This window comes from Ranitomeya variabilis, chromosome 2 (genome assembly GCF_051348905.1).
Source record: "Ranitomeya variabilis isolate aRanVar5 chromosome 2, aRanVar5.hap1, whole genome shotgun sequence".
In the NCBI taxonomy this organism is placed as follows: Eukaryota; Metazoa; Chordata; class Amphibia; order Anura; family Dendrobatidae; genus Ranitomeya; species Ranitomeya variabilis.
Window position 1 is genome coordinate 121841966 of NC_135233.1, and position 17847 is coordinate 121859812.

A 17847-nucleotide genomic window follows, 5' to 3' on the forward strand; every position below is an offset into this window, starting at 1 on the left:
CCACGAAGCAAGCTACACCGCCTTCTTTCTTTCTCAATCTAACCCCTCGGCTCTGGGGTGTCCACTCTCCCTCCGGCTCTCTCCTTCTCACAGGTGGACTACCGCGTGTTTTCACACTGTGGCGAATATTTTGGGCCCAGGCATAAGAAGTCTGCGAGGTAATGGATAATATGTGCCGCCTTACAAACGTCCATGACGACACATTTGAGGAAGCAACTAAACGCCTCAAATAGCTCAAATAGTGAGCAGGATATGGAGCACCCCATGGGCAAACAGCGATCTATGTAGTATGCTCCTTCACAGAAGCAGCCCAATGGGAGGACACTATTCGGAGGCACAGGTAGTAACCGGAACGCCCCCTCAATGTCTGTTTTGGCCATTAGGGTGCCCTTTCCCAACTTCTTGACCCACCTGATTGCCTCGTCAAAGGAGGTACAGTACATAGTACTGTACTTGGTTCCGCGTCGATGTTATCGTTTACTGACCTGCCCCTTGGATATGACAAATGGTGGATTAGTCTGAATGTATTGGGTTCATTTTTTGGCACAACTCCCAAAGGGGGTACCACTATGTCTTCTAAGGAAAGTGTTCTGAATGGACCTGCCGCCATTCTACCTAAGGATATTACTTTTTTTTTTTTGTCAAGACGTCTGAGTGTTGGTAGAGTGAGTTTAGATTTTTACTCCAGCCTTTCTTAACTTTAGAAGGGCATGACATGCCTATATCTGTGTCTCCTCCTCCTTTTACTCCTCCACCTCTTTTCTTTTCGCATGACTCTGTGTAGTTGTGACTTTTCCATGTGTTTGTTGTGTCTTCTGAGAAGTTTGTCAGCTTTTGGAAACCTTTTAAGGTGTTTTCTATGTGTTTTGCATGTGTTTGCCTGCCATTGGTTTCAATGGGGTTCGACGGTGTTCGGCGAACAGTTCGGCGAACATCTCCCTGTTCGACGAACCGAACCCCAACACTAGGGAGGTGGTTCATCTCTAATAGTTAAATAGTGGAATGTGTTGAGAACAATTAAACATAAAAATGATCAATGTAAATCAAAATGAATATCCTATGGAGATTTGGATTTGGAATGATACTAGAAATGAAAGTGGAACATCAAATTACAGGCTGATCTAACTTCAGTGGAAATGCCTCAAGACAAGGAAATGATGTTCAGTTGTGTGCGTGTTGCCTCCATGTGCCCTTTTGACCTCCCTACAATGCTTGGGCATGCTCCTGATGAGGAGGTGGATGGTCTCCTGAGGGATCTCCTCCCAGACCTGGACTAAAGCATCCGCCAACTCCTGGACAGTCTGTCGTGCAATGTGACGTTGGTGGATGGTGCGAGACATGATGTCCCAGATGTGTTCAATTGGATTCAGGTTTGGGGAATGGGCGGGCCAGTCCATAGCTTCAATGCCTTCATCTTGCAGGAACTGCTGACACACTCCAGCCACATGAGGTCTGGCATTGTCCTGCATTAGGAGGAACCCAGGGTCAACCGCACCAGCATATGGTCTCACAAGGGGTCTGAGGATCTCATCTTGGTACCTAATGGAAGTCAGGCTACCTCTGGCAAGCACATGGAGGGCTGTGCGGCCCTCCAAAGAAATGCCACCCCACACCATTATTGACCCACTGCCAAACCGGTCATGCTGAAGGATGTTGCAGGCAGCAGAGCGCTCTCCACGGCGTCTCCAGACTCTGTCACATGTGCTCAGTGTCAACCTGCTTTCAACAGTGAAGAGCACAGGGCGCCAGTGGTGAATTTGCCAATCCTGGTGTTCTGTGGCAAATGCCAATCGTCCTGCACGGTGATGGGCTGTGAGCACAACCCCCATCTGTGGACGTCGGGCACTCAGACCATCCTCATGGAGTCGGTTTCTAACTGTTTGTGCAGATACATGCACATTTGTGGCCTGCTGGAGGTAATTTTGCAGGGCTCTGGCAGTGCTCCTCCTGTTCCTCCTTGCACAAAGGCTGAGGTAGCAGTCCTGCTTCTGGGTTGTTGCCCTCCTACGGCCCCCTCCACGTCTCCTGGTGAACTGGCCTGTCTCCTGGTAGCGCCTCCAGCCTCTGGACACTACGCTGACAGACACAGCAAACCTTCTTTCCACAGCTCGCCATAATGTGCCATCCTGGATGAGCTGCACTACCTGAGCCACTTGTGTGGGTTGTAGAGTCCGTCTCATGCTACCACGAGTGTGAAAGCACAACCAACATTCAAAAGTGACCAAAACATCAGCCAGAAAGCATTGGTACTGAGATGAGGTCTGTGGTCCCCACCTGCACAACCACTCCTTTATTGAGTGTGTCTTGATAATTGTCAATAATTTCCATCTGTTTTCTATTCCATTTGCACAACAGCATGTGAAATTGATTGTCAATCAGTGTTGCTTCCTAAGTGGACAGTTTGATTTCACAGAAGTTTGATTTACTTGGAGTTATATTCTGTTAAGTGTTCCCTTTATTTTTTTGAGCAGTGTATATATAATGTGTCCTACAATCAGAAAAATACATACTTAATATACCGTATATACTCGAGTATAAGCCGACCCCCCTAATTTTGCCACAAAAAACTGGGAAAACTTATTGACTCGAGTATAAGCCTAGGGTGGAAAATGCAGCAGCTACCGGTGAATTTAAAAATTAAAAGTAGATGCTCCATACTGTTCATTATGGCCCCATAGACGCTCCACATAAAGCTGCCCCATATATAATGCTCTGCACCTTTGATTATGGCCCCATAGATGCTCCATAGAAAGCTGTGCCATATACAATGCTCTGCACCTTTGATTATGGCCCCATAGATGCTTCATAGAAAGCTGTGCCATATAAAATGCTCTGCACCTTTGATTATGGCCCCATAGATAGCTGTGCCATATACAATGCTCTGCACCTTTGATTATGGCCCCATAGAAAGCTGTGCCATATACAATGCTCTGCAGCTTTGATTATGGCCCCATAGATAGCTGTGCCATATACAATGCTCTGCAGCTTTGATTATGGCCCCATAGATAGCTGTGCCATATACAATGCTCTGCAGCTTTGATTATGGCCCCATAGATAGCTGTGCCATATACAATGCTCTGCACCTTTGATTATGGCCCCATAGATAGCTGTGCCATATACAATGCTCTGCACCTTTGATTATGGCCCCATAGATAGCTGTGCCATATACAATGCTCTGCACCTTTGATTATGGCCCCATAGATAGCTGTGCCATATACAATGCTCTGCACCTTTGATTATGGCCCTATAGATAGCTGTGCCATATACAATGCTCTGCACCTTTGATTATGGCCCTATAGATAGCTGTGCCATATACAATGCTCTGCACCTTTGATTATGGCCAATAGATAGCTGTGCCATATATAATGCCCTGCACCTTTGATTATGGCCCCATAGATGCTCCACATAAAGCTGTGCCATATATATAATGCTCTGCACCGTTGCCCCATAGATACTCCACATAAATCTGTGCTATATACAATGCTGCTGCTGCAATAAAAAAAAAACAAAAAAACAAAACACATACTCACCTCTCTTGCTTGCAGCTCCTCAGCGTCCCGTCCCGGCGTCTCTCTGCACTGACTGATCAGGCAGAGGGCGGCGCGCACACTATATGCGTCATCGCGCCCTCTGACCTGCACAGTCAGTGCGGAGAGACGCCGGGAAGACAGAGCAGCGCCCGGCGTGTGGAACGCGGACAGGTGAATATGTAATACTTACCTGCTCCCGGCGTCCCTGGCTCTTTCCCCCGGACAGCTGGTCTTCGGTGCCGCAGCCTCTTCCTCTGTCAGCGGTCACCGTTACCGCTGATTAGAGGAATGAATTTGTGGCTCCACCCCTATGGGAGTGGAGTCCATATTCATTTCTTTAATGAGCGGTACCATGTGACCGCTGAACAGGGGACGAGCTGCGGCACCGAAGACCGTAGGACGGGCAGGGGGAGCGCCAGGAGCGCCGGAACTAGGTGAGTATGCGACACGCTCTCTCCCCCTCACCCGCCGACCCCACCGCCGACCGTGACTCGAGTATAAGCCGAGAGGGGCACTTTCAGCCCAAAAATTTGGGCTGAAAATCTCAGCTTATACTCGAGTATATACGGTAAGTTGCACTAGGAAATCAGGATTGAGTTCATAGAAAATGAATTAAACTGAATCGTAGCTTGTAGCGCATGTACAAAGGTGTTCAGTGAACTTAGAAGGCAATACAATACGGCACAGGTTACAAAGTGATCTCTTCGCACACACATACAGTACATAATCAAGTAGGGGTATGCATATTTCAATGAAAATGTATTTATCCTTCACAGTCCTTAAGGGAGTAACATTTGCTTAAACACCGATATCATGTACTTAGGAGATTATCTACATCCCTGCTGACATGTTCCAAAACCATGTACATACAGCACTAGAGTCGGTTGATGCTTCTGTAAAAGCCTTCCTAAAGTTATAGCTCCATGTTTTTAATAAGGGGATGAAATAAAAGCTTGGTGTATTCAAGTATATGAACTGTGAGTATAAAAAAAAGGCCTAATCACAATTCTTTTCATACATATCTTCTTCCTGGCAAAAAAATTGATTATTTGTCATTAATGATTTCCAAAATTCTTTAACAAAAAAAAGAACATCGGAAAGGGGTTGTCTGAACCAAATGCTTATAAAATGAATTCTATTAATGAAGATACAATGTTCAGGTGAGACAAGCATGACTATAAATCCAATTAATCTGAGATGAGACCTTTTACCCACCATCTGTGACTTCCAGCACTCTTGTCATCCAATTCAACAGCTTTACCAGCAACATTCTTACCTGTAAAAATAGAAGCATTATCATCATTAACATTATTACACATACACAGCAATACCATCATGTTGCTGACTGTCTAGCAAGTACTACAGACCAGCAGCAGGTGGCGATGTACTACATTATTGAGTGTTAGAAGCTTTTGAGGCATTTTCCCTAAGAACTCTGAAATAAGCTGTGATTGACTTGTATCCAGGGTCAAATGACATGTTGGTAGTGGCTCAAGCAAGGCAAATACCTTCACCATTCTCTCAGAATCATTAACAGCAGGGACCAACTGGAAAAAACCTTGCTGCATCAACAATGGTGAAAACCAGAAACCAAGGAAACCAGAAATTTTGGGATTGTCAATTAAAGGGCACCTGTCAACAAGTTTGTGTACATTAAAAAAAATGACCGTGTCGGGTCAGCGCCGTTATACTGATTAAAATGATACGCTGGTTGATGAAATCCGTCTTGTAGCTGTTGTTTAATCTTTATTCTCAGTTTTGAGTTAATGATATGCTCGTGCTCTGGGGAGGTGGGGAGGTCTTTGGGGTCTACATGTGATGCTCTGATTAGGTATTCATCTGTATGGCTTCTGACAGGTCACTGATCCCTCACTGACCTGCCCCTAGTTTACATAATATATATAAATTTATATATATATATATCTTGGGAAAAAAATCACTTCTGCAGGCAGCTTGATTGCATATGTAATGAATTAGATGCACATTTGTTTGATGTAATACTGAAGTTCCAAAAAAAAAAAAAATCCTTTCAAAAAAATGACGCCGGACACACTCGCTCAGTAGCGGCCATCAGCGATTGCCTATAGCTGTTACTGCGGCGCCATCTTGGAAGAGGATTTTTTTTTTCTCTAGCAAGAAGCTAGAGAGCATCTCGGCTTCAGGAAAATGGTCGCCGCGATCTCCATCTGCGCACGCGCGGCATCCCGTGGCCATTTTCCTGAAGCCCCGGGCAGCAGAGCGTTCCATCTGCGCACGCGCGGCCACAGGAAGATGGCCGCCCCCACCGATCACCAGGGTAATAGCGCAGATCGCGCTCTTTTTCCTCACAACTCTGCAGTGGATTCGGCACTTGGGCATGCGCAAACCACTACGCCACCAACGGACAGATAAGCAAGATCTGGGGGAAGAAACAGCGATGTCACCACGCCCATCCGACCAGACCAGCCTGATTGACAGGCGAAAACGGCTACTTTGGTAAAGTATTTCGGCAGCATAGGTGGGGAATCAGGGTCCACAAAATACATTATTGTAATGCACAGCTCAGGCCCTATTTAACGGTATTTTTAGCTCATACGGAAAAAACGGGGCGACAGGTTCCCTTTAAGTTATTTGGGGCTCATTTTTTGCTCACCGAGCTGATGTTCTTATTGAAACTATTTAGGTGTATATGGGATCTTTTGATCGACAGTTATTGCATTTTACTGCAATGTAGCAGCAACCAAAGTAATGTAATTCTAGCGTTTCAAATTTTTTCTCATTACGCCGTTTACCAATCGGGTTAATTCCTTTATTAAATTGATAGATCGGGCGATTCTGAACGCGGCAATACCAAATATGTGTATGTTTGATTTTTTTTTGTTTTATTTTGAATGGGGCGAAAGGGGGGGGGTGATTTGAACTTTTATATTTTTTTTTTTAGAAGCACATGACAGCTGTTCAAAACAGCTGTCATGTGACGGGAAAGATGTGGGTTCAGCGACGGAGCCCACATCAAAGTGAGCGATTCCGAAGTGGGCGTACTATTACGGCCAACGTCAGAGAGGGGTTAATCATCTGACAGTTGTATCTCTATTCTATATATTCATCCAAAATGAAGTACACCACCTTGGAAGAGGAACACTTGATTCCTGGGACATTCACATGTTCCTCTTCCAATGTGGTGTACTCAATTTTCTGCACTACTGGTGGTCTCTATGTTGGAGAAATAGGACAGAAACGGAGAGCAAGGTTGAGGTCTCATCACCACACGATTACAGACAAAGAAAACCAGCAACCAGTGGACAAACATTTATGTGATCCAGGACACAACTTAAACAATGTGACAGTTGTTATATTAGAAAGAAACTTCAAAATCAAACACACTGACATGTCTGTGACCAAATATTTATGGCAGTCTTTGATACTGTCGGGACCACACTCAGTCGGAGAAGCCTTTGGAAGTGGGGAATCACCAGAAATAATACACAAGACACGTCTCGTATAGTATATCACTGGGAAGCCTCTGAAGCACGCCTGCCTTCAAGGTGCTATCCCCTCTTTATATAGTTGTACAGGTAGTTTCAGTGGTTATACAAGTTTTGCTTGTTTAAACAAAGAGAGAAAAGAGAAGACAAAAAAAACAGTTTCGGCTATGTGATAGTTTCACAACAAACAAAACAGTACAGTTTCGCCTAAGTGGCAGTTTCACAAACAAAAAATAGGATTTCACACTATAGCTAAAATGTCCTTGAATGGACAGGTCAATATTGATCACAAATTCTTTTTGGTTCATTGAGGTAACCATTTTTGTTCCGCTCTTCACAATACCCTCCACACAGGACTAGATCTGTAATTAGGATTTATGACATAGTACAAAATCTGAGGACTCTGACCTAGAGACGGGAGGGCATCAGGTCTCTGATCTTACATGGATATTGGGACAATAAAACTTTCACACCACTTATCTAAACTAACAAAGGATTCATTCTCTGAGCTCAGTTTGTTTGATTTTTAAATGTCTATTTATTATGTTATGTCTAGGCTCCGGAAAACCCGAGCCACGAGTATACTCGCTCATCACTACTTTCGGATAGGTCAGCAATGTCTGATCAGTGGGGGTCCGACACCTGGGACCCCTTATAGAACAGTTGGTCAGGGTATGGATTTGAAAAGGGCGCAGATGTGCAATACCTGGCTGCAGCCACCATCTGTAGAAGCAGCTCTAACTGAGCACTTCCATCTGCCACCGGCACCAAGAACAGCTGATCGGCAGGGGTGCCGATTAGACATTGATGACCTTCCAAATCAGATATTTTAGCTTACAAAAAAAAAAAAAAAGACACCAATCTGTGATAAACATTCTTTATGGGAAATAAAAATGATTGATGACTAATAGGCTGCAGCGGTCACATGTCACAATCTCAAGTCACCCACTAGGAACAGCAGCATAGACGTCCGGCGCGGCTGTGGAACATAACATAAAAAACAGGAGACTTTGATGTTTCATCCACTATATTGGAAAGTTCCTCTTACCGTCAGCAGCATAGGTTTTCTTTTCTTCTACATTATTTGTCAGATAAAACATATCGCTGTACGCCCGCGCCAGCCTCCAGAGGAATTCAACCTTATTTCCGTACTAAAAAGAAACACAAAACTTCTTAAAAGACGACAAACTCATCACAAATGGAAATGTCTAACTAGAGCTGAAGATGGAGAAAATATTAAATATGCAAAACATATATATATATCATGGTCTTTATCATCCTTAACCCCTTTCCGCCAAGACCAATTTCTTTTTACATGTTCGTTTTTCCTTCCCTTTTTTCAAGGCCCATAACTTGTTCTTATACTTTTCCATTCGTGTAGCCATTTGATGGCTTTTTCTATATACTGCATTACTACTGTTGCAATACCACTATGTAACATTATATACACAAAAAAGACTTTCCCTATTAAGACCAGCCACTGACTGGGCTTCATAGGAGGACAAAGATGGTAGCCTTAGAGGCTGTCAACAGGCCTCCTGCTGCCATGACTACCCACTGGCACCCCAGGAAGCTTCTTGGGGGGGTAGATGGAGCCAGGGAGTGTGTGCATCAAAATCGCGCCATTTAAATGCCAAGGGCTTGGGTTATGAACCCAGTCCATATGTCCCATTAATGAGGATGTCCCACAAAGTACATTTTAATAAATAGATCTTCGAATAATAGTAAGTTCCATAATTGGATGTGTTCAAATTTTCCTGTGCTGAGATAATCTTATAAATATGCCCCTGCTATGTACTGTTTTATTTGCAGAGTTCTAACATGCAGGAACATGACCTGCACATACCGCAGCTCCTGGCCAGGGAATGACACATAGGAGTTTACAGTCGACCCAGCAGGGGCTCACAACCGCTTCCTTCTGTGGGGTAATACATTTCCCTGCCTGTTTTATCAAAGGACACAGTGTTTCTGCTACTCTCCAGCCCTCTGAGCTCATCATAAATCAAGTCAGTAATGGAGCTCTGATGCCCATTAATCTCATCATATGTCACTGACTTAATTTAAGATGAGCTCACAGGGCTGGAGATGTGGCGCACTGGTTCCTGTGATAAAACAGGCAGGTAAATATGTTACCACATACATAGAAGCAGCTGCTTGCACCTGCTGTGTCATTTGTAAACTCACTTATCATAAGTGACTTATGCTTCCTCCCCTGGCCAGGAGCTGTGGGTATGTGCTGACCATGATCTGGAGCTGCTATTTATGGTCAGACACAGCAAATAAAACATTGCATAGCAGGTGCACGTTTATAAAATTATCTCAACATAGGAACATTGTTTAAGGCTACGTTCACATTTGCGGCCAACGCCGCAGCGTCGGGCGCCGCAGCGGCGCCGCATGCGTCATGCGCCCCTATATTTAACATGGGGGCGCATGGACATGCGGCGCACTTGCGTTTTGCGCCGCATGCGTCGGTGCGGCGCCCGCGTCCAGGCGCAGAGGACGCAGCAAGTTGCATTTTTGCTGCGTCCAAATTCAATGAAAAAAACGACGCATGCGGCGCAAAACGCAGCGTTGTGCATGCGTTTTGCTGCGTTTTTGTTTGCGTTGTGCGCTGCGGCGCCGACGCTGCGGCGCACAACGCAAATGTGAACGTAGCCTATCTCATTCAGTTGTACAACTTATTAATGTACCAAGATGTGTTAATTGAAATGTATTTTATCCATGGGACAACCCCTTCTAAGAATTTAAGGATATGGTAAAAAAGGATCCTACACCATGAGCCAGAAAGCCATATTGGAAGAATGGGCCCATCTAGGGCATTTTGTTGTTCAAATACCTTTTCCTGCTTGTTAAGTAACATCCTGAACCCATCCTGTTTCTCTGACTCTGAGCCATTGTGGTTAGTATCTGCTTGCTTAAGAAGGGAAAGTAATTCAGCTTGGTCTTCAGGGATTTTAGCTATCTGTGTTGGGAGAAGTCCCACTCCAGGCTCATCCTCCGATTCTACTTCGGTGTCAGTCTGAGCAGTGAGATAGCTGAGAAAGATCAAAGAAAGCCATCAATGTATATAAATTACCGTTTACCTTTAATTTTTCACAATTTTTAGGTTTTTAAAAGGTCTCAATGAACAGCTACATTTCTGCGACAGCACCTATTCCATCAATACCTAACAGCTTGGTCATCCATGTTTTATATGGAACCTCTTAGATCATATTTTGTGCCTAAACCAATATTGTGGCTCATTACATAAAATACAGTCTAGCCAAATCACAGAAAACAGCAGGCGCTAGATAAGTCACCTGGGTAGTGTCCAGATCAGGAACAGTCATGTAGTCAGTCCTACATTTATATTAAAGGAGCCTATCTATACAACATTAAGTACATACAGTGGCTTGCAAAAGTATTCATCCATCTTGGCTTTTTACCCATTTTGTTACATTACAACCTGTGTTTAAATATTTTTTTAAATTGATTAATGTGTGACGCATCAGCACTAAATAGTTTAAGCAAGTGAAGTGAGAAAAATATGGGCATAAATTAAATTTATGGGGTCAAATAACTAAAAATTGGCATGTGTATACAGTACAGACCAAAAGTTTGGACACACCTTCTCATTTAAAGATTTTTCTGTACTTTCACGACTATGAAAGTCATCAAAGCAAAAGGTGGCTACTTTGAAGAACCTAGAGTATAAGACATATTTTCAGTTGTTTCACACTTTTCTGTTAAGTATATAATTCCACATCTGTTAATTCATAGTTTTGATGCCTTTAGTGGGAATTTACAATTTTCATAGTCATGAAAATACAGAAAAATATAGAAAAATCTTTAAATTAGAAGGTGTGTCTAAACTTTTGGTCTGTACTGTATATATTTATAATGAAGTAAGAAAAAACAAAATCCAGCTCACCATATCGACATTCCCAAGGGCTCGGAGCACGGAACCGCTGTGTCAGGGCGTGGGCGAACAGGAAAAGGAGAAAGATCCAGCTCAACGATGCAGTGAAAAATCCATAACTTTATTTATAAAGTTATGGATTTTTCACTGCATCGTTGAGCTGGATCTTTCTCCTTTTCATATATTTATAATCCCTTTTAATTCTGAGCAGATCAGTGGGGGTCCGAGTCCCAATAAATACGCAAAATCAAACCCGCAGCATCCAGATGTTACAGCATAGTGGATGGGATTTCAAGAAACTCCATGTCCACTATGCATCCACAGATGCCCACGAATCATCAGCGGCACTGACATGCAGCAAGTGTTTCCAGACCGCAGCATGTCAATTTCTTGTGAATTGCGTCTCCGCACGAGAAATTTCACTGATAGAATGTAATGAATGCAGAGGAACCGCACTGTTCAGTGAACACATGTAGACTCACCTGCATTCAATAAAAGGCAGCTATTTGGAAGCAGCAAACATGCGCTGCGCCCACGCAGTATATAACACAGCCCACGCAGTATATAACACAGCCCACGCAGTATATAACACAGCCCACACAGTATATAACACAGCCCACACAGTATATAACACAGCCCACACAGTATATAACACAACCCACGTAGTATATAGCACAGCCCACGTAGTATATAGCACAGCCAACACAGTAAATAACACAGCCACGCAGCATAACGCACAGCGACGTAGTATATACCACAGCCCACGTAGTATATAGCAATGTGGGCACCATATCCCTGTTAAAAAAAAAATTAAAATAAAAAATAGTTATATACTCACCTTCCGGCGGCCCCCGGATCCAGCCCAGGCGAGACCGCTACGCCTTCTGGGGTCATTGCTAGGACCGGATTAGCGGGAAAGGCTGCCGCGGACGCCGGAAGGTGAGAATATAATGATTTTTATTATTATTATTTTTAACATTATATGTTTTTACTATTGATGCTGCATAGGCAGCATCAATAGTAAAAAGTTGGTCACACTTACAGGGTTAATGGCAGCGTTAACGGACTGCTAAAACGCTATGTGGGCGCTGACTGGAGGGGAGTATGGAGGGGGCACTGACTGGAGGGAAGTAGGGAGGGGCCAATTCGCGGCCGGACTGTGCCTTTCGCTGATTGGTCGCGCCCAGCCGGCAGCGACCAATCAGCAACTCGGGATTTCCGTGACAGACAAGCAGACAGACAGACAAACAGACGGAAGTGGACCTTAACAATTATATATATAGATAAGTACCGACTGTGATCGATAGACGTTGCCTTAGTTTCTGGTCCTATTGTAACGATTTATGTTTTTTGGCCCATTTGTTTTGGAGGATCCTGGACTGAACTGCCCAATGGTGTGAAATATTTCTGCCAAACCTTCTACAGTTGTGACCTCTAGTTTACTCAACGGTTCAGAATAAGTGAAGGACCACTTGATTCTACAAATATGCTGTAGAATTTTACACATTACTACACTTAGGAGAGAGAGGTGCACTCTTTTTTTTTTTCCCCAGAGGATGCTGCTATTGGAACATCATATCACTAGAAGATAGGGATTATTTTTCTAATAAAACTAAGACTAAACAGCCATAAACCCACACAATCATGGAAGTCAAGAAATCACATCTTCAGTCCTATCAAAGCACAAACATTCAAGGACTTTTGGAAGTGCGGAGAGTGTAAATCCTTTCCTTAGTTACATAGTGCATGTATCATGGTTCGTTATCTGCTCACTTAGGCCAAATCACCTGTAAAAATCTAAAAAATCTGCTCAAGTGTCAGGTTAGGTGCACAGCGGGACAATTAGGTAAAATTTTGGTACATAATGCCAACAGCCTTGGGTGCAACCGTTATAGAGACTGTCAGGGGGCATATCAGCATCATTAATTGTAAAAACTAGGTACACAACAGTGTCCAAATAATAAATATAGGAACTGGGATACTTTGTAAAATCATAGAAGAAAGCTTTCTATGTATACACAATGACACATCTGTTCTCTATGAGACAGCCGCTGTCAGACTTTTCTGGTGGCTTCTTATAGCAGATTGGCAATGACAATTGCAGGGTTCTCCTGCAAACCCTGGGTTGACATGCTAACCCCCATCGGTTCCCCACAGTCATGTGACACAGGCACCGATGGGTGGAAATAGTGACGTGATTCCGGCATGGCCATGTTAACAGCTTCGGGTGGATCGCGATTCCACAGGCGGCTGTTAGGGGCACATGTTAGCTGATGAAATCAGCTGACAAGTGTCAGAAAACATGCGGGCTCAGCGCCGGAGCCTGCATGGAATGCATGGACGCCACCTATTACGTATATACAGGGGTTGGACCAAATAATGGAAACACATTGAAACATCAACAAAAGTTAGTTTAATATGGTGTAGGTCCACCTTTTGCAGCGATTACAGCCTCAATTCTCCGGAGGTATGGATTCATACAAGGTGTGAATTGTTTCCAAAGGAATTTTAGCCCATTCTGCAATTAAAACACCCTCCAGTTCTTTGAGCGACGATGGCGGCGGAAATCGATGTCTAACTTGAATCTCTAAAATCGACCATAAATGCTCAATAATGTTGAGGTCTGGGGATTGTGGGGGCCAGGTGAGATGCTCAACTTTATTAGAATGTTCCTCGTGCCATGCTTTAACGATTCTAGCTGTATGAATTGGTGCATTATCATCCCCTCCGGGAACAGTGCTTGAACCACTGGATGCACTTGGTAGCCCAAAATGCCTAAATAATCTCGGCTGTTAATTATTCCATGAAGGGATATCATTGGCCCGGCGGATCTCCACAAAATAGCACCCCAAATCATCACAGAACCTCCGCCATGTTTTACAGTTGGGAGAAGGTAGTCTGGATGGAATGCTTCTTTCAGCTGTCTCCAAACATACACTCGGCCGGAGGTCGGAAATAGGGTAAAAGATGATTCGTCTGAGAATATCACGTTTCCACTGCTCGTGGGACCAATTCTGGAGGTTTCTACACCACTCTAAACGCTTGGAAACATTTGTCATTGAGAGCAGCGGTTTTCTAATTGCAGCTCTTCCGTGGAATCCAGATATGTGCAGCTCCCGACGAACAGTTTTCATGGAAACTGGGTTCTGTAGGTGTTCATTGAGCTCAGCAGTGATTTTCGGAGCTGTGGTCTTGCTATCCTCTCTCAAAATTCGCTTTAGAGACCGACGGTCTCTCTCAGTCAAATTCTACTTTCGGCCGGACCTGTGCTTTGCTGCGGACATTTTCCTTCTCTTTCAAACGCAGTCATTACTTTGGAGACAGTACCTCTTGACACGCCATGCATTCAGGCACTTTCTGCTACACTAGCGCCTGCCATAGGAGCACCAACAATTTGGCCTCTTTGAAAATCCGAGAGATCAGCCATTGGTATCAGATTCTCATCAATGTTGTTACAATTCAGCAAAACAAACAGTACATTTACATACACATATCACATAACACAAATAACCAACTACAAACATTACCATATGTCACGGTTTGCATGTTTATAACATGTTAGAAGATTATGATGCCAAAACGTTAGTTGTTTCCAATATTTTCTCCAACCCCTGTATGACGTGAAGGGGTTAAGCATAGTGCCACTAATTAAAAATCTGCAAGATTTTATGATTTTTTATATACATAGTGATGAGGAATATAAAACTATTATTTTATTTGCTATTATTATTTATATAGCACCATTAATTCCATGGCGCTGCACATTAGACGGGGTTACATCAAAATACAAATATCACTTACAGTAAACAAAACTAACAATGACAGACTGATACAGAGGGGAGATGACCCTGCCCTTGGGGGCTTACATTCTACAGGATTATGGGGAAGGAGACAGTAGGTTGGGGGTTGCAGTAGCTCCGATGGTGTTGAGGTGGCCGTGTGGTCATTACAGGTTGTAAGCTTCTTTGAAGAGATGGGTTTTCAGGTTCTGTTTAAAGGATCCAAATGTGGAAGATAATTGGACATGTTGGAGCACAGAATTCCAGATGATGGGGGATATTCGGAAGAAGTCTTGGAGGCGAATGGATGAGGAGCGAATAAGCGTGGAGGAGAGAAGGAGGTCTTGGGAGGACCGGAGATTACGTGAGGGAAGATATTGAGAGATTAGTTTGGAAATGTACTCAGGACAAAGGTTATGGATGGCTTTGTAGGTCAGTGTTGGTAGTTTAAACTGGATACGCTGGGAAATTGGGAGCCAGTGAAAGGATTTGCAAAGAGGGGAAGCAGGAGTGTAGTGAGAAGAGAGATTAATTAGTCGGGCAGCAGAGTTAAGGATGGACTGGAGAGGTGCGAGAGTGTTAGAAGGTAGGCCACAGAGGAGGATGTTGCAATAGTCGCGGTGGGAGATGATTAGGGCATGCACAAGCATTTTGGTAGAGTGAGAGTTGAGGAAAGGATGGATTCTGGAAATATTTTTGAGCTGGAGGCGACAGGAGGTGGCGAGAGCTTGGATGTGAGGTTTGAAGGACAAGGCAGAGTCAAGGGTTACTCAGAGGCGGCGGATTACTGGAACAGGGGAAAGTGTGAATTCATTTATTGTGATAGATAGATCAGGTAGGGAGAGGATGAGAGATGGAGGAAAGATAATTTGTTCAGATTTGTCCACATTGAGCTTGAGGAAGCGAGAGGAGAAGAAGGAGGATATGGCTGATAGACACTCTGGGATTCTGGAGAGCAGAGGTGACATCTGGGCCAGAAAGGTAGATCTGAGGGTCATCAGCATATAGATGGTACTGGAAGACATAGGACATTATGAGTTGTCCCAGGCAAAGGATATAGATTGAGAAGAGAAGTGGTCCTAGGACAGAGCCTTGACGGACACCAACAGAGGGGGCGAGATCAAGAACTAGTATGGGAGTAGGAAACGCTAAATGGGCGGTTGGTAAGGTATGAGGAGATCCAGGATAGGGCACGGTCTTTGACACCAAAGGAAGAGAGGATCTGTAGTAGGAGGCAGTGGTCAACAGTGTCGAAGGCAGAGGACAGGTCTAGAAGGAGGAGTATAGAGAATTGTCTGTTAGCTTTGGCTGTAAGTACCATATATATTGGAGTATTAGCCGACCTGAGTATAAGACGAGACCCCTAATTCTACCACAAAAAAACTGGGAAAACTTAATGACTCGAGTATAAGCCTAGGGTGGGAAATGCAGCAGCTACTGGTAAATTTCAAAAATAAAAATAGGTACCAATAAAAGTAAAATTAATTGAGACATCAGTAGGATAAGTGTTTTTGAATATCCATATTGCATCAGGAGCCCCATATAATGCTTCATAAAGTTCATAATGGGCCCCATAAAATGCTCCATAATAAAATATGCCCCATATAATGCTCCATAAAGTTTATGATGGGCCCCATAAGATGCTCCATACAAAATACGCCTCATATAATGATCCATAAAGTTCACGATGGGCCCCATAAGATGCTCCATAATAAAATATGCCCCATATAATGCTCCATAAAGTTCATGATGGGCCCCATAAGATGCTCCATAATAAAATATGCCCCATATAATGCTCCATAAAGTTCATGATGGGCCCCATAAGATGCTCCATAATAAAATATGCCCCATATAATGCTGCACAATGGTGGATTATGGCCCCATAAGATGCTCCATAGAAACATTTGCCCCATATAATGCTGCACGAAGGTTGATTATGATCCCACAAGAGGCTCCATAGAAACATTTGCCCCATACAATGCTGCATAAAGGTTGATTAAATTAAAAAAAAAAATGACATACTCACCTCTTGTCCTGAGCAGGCGGGGACACCGACACTTGCGATATTCACCTGTCTCCATTCCACCGCATGGCTCCGTTTTCCACGTCCTCTGCAGTGACTGTTCAGGCAGAGGGCAGCGCGCACACTAACCATGTCATAGCGCCCTCTGACCTGAACGTCACAGCCAGAGGATGCGGAAGATGGAGCCCGGCAGTGGAATGGGGACAGGTGAAAATTGGAATGCTCACCCTCCCCCGTTATACTCACCTGCTCCCGGCGCGGTCCCTGGCAGCTTCTCACTAACAGATGGTCTCCGGGAACTGGCAGCTTCTTCCTATGTTCAGCGGTCACATTGTACGGCTCATTAAAGTAATGAATATGCGCTCCACCCCTATGGGGGTGGAGTCGCGTCCATATTCATTACTTTAATGAGCGGTACCACGTGACCGCTGAACACAGGAAGAGCTGCGGGAGAAACAGGGACATGCAGAGACATGCCGGGAGCAGGTGAGTATGATTTGACAGCTGCTGCTCCCCCTCCCCCACCAACCCCCTGGGACCATGACTAGAGTATAAGCCGAGTAGGGCACTTTCAGCCTAAAAAAAAAATGGGCTGAAAATCTCGGCTTATACTCGAGTACATATGATAAGTCTTTGTAAGTTTGGTCAGGTCAGTCTCAGTGGAATGGTGGGGAAGAAAAGTGAGTTAGATGCAAAGTGAGAGGAAAGTTCAGCGTGGACATGCTGTTCAAGGAGTTTGGAAGTAAATGGGAGCAAATATATGGGGCGATAGGTGGACATATGGCTTTTTGAGGATAGGTGTGATTGTGGCATATTTGAGAGCACAGGGGAAGGTACCAGAAGTTAGTGATAGATTGAAGAAATGGATTAGGGATGGGATTATTGTAGTGGTGAGGTTGGGGAGGAGGTTTGCCGATTATCAGTTTTTGCGCTTTCGTTTTTGCCCTTCCATTCTTCTAAGAGCCATAATTTTTTATTTTTCCATTGACATAACCATATGCTTACTTTTCTTTGCTGGACAAGTTGTACTTTTGAAGGACACCATCCATTTTATTACGTAATGTACTGGAAAGTGGGAAAAAAATATTCCACAATAGTTTTTTGGGTTTTGTATGAATGGCATTCATTATACAGTAAAAGTTATTTTGAA

The 17847-nt window shown here is 43.9% G+C and overlaps 1 protein-coding gene across 1 annotated transcript in view; it reads right to left on the reverse strand.

Moving 5' to 3' along the window:
- The window catches only part of LOC143804635 (regulator of microtubule dynamics protein 2-like), a 161323-nt gene that overhangs the window by 112029 nt on the left and 31447 nt on the right, over positions 1 to 17847 (reverse strand). Inside the window, exons 3-5 of the mRNA XM_077282913.1 lie at positions 9834 to 10032; positions 8043 to 8145; positions 4746 to 4806 (exon numbers count right to left, since the gene is read on the reverse strand). Of these exons, the coding sequence (XP_077139028.1) occupies positions 4746 to 4806; positions 8043 to 8145; positions 9834 to 10032 (363 nt within the window). The remainder of the gene's footprint in view (positions 1 to 4745; positions 4807 to 8042; positions 8146 to 9833; positions 10033 to 17847) is intronic.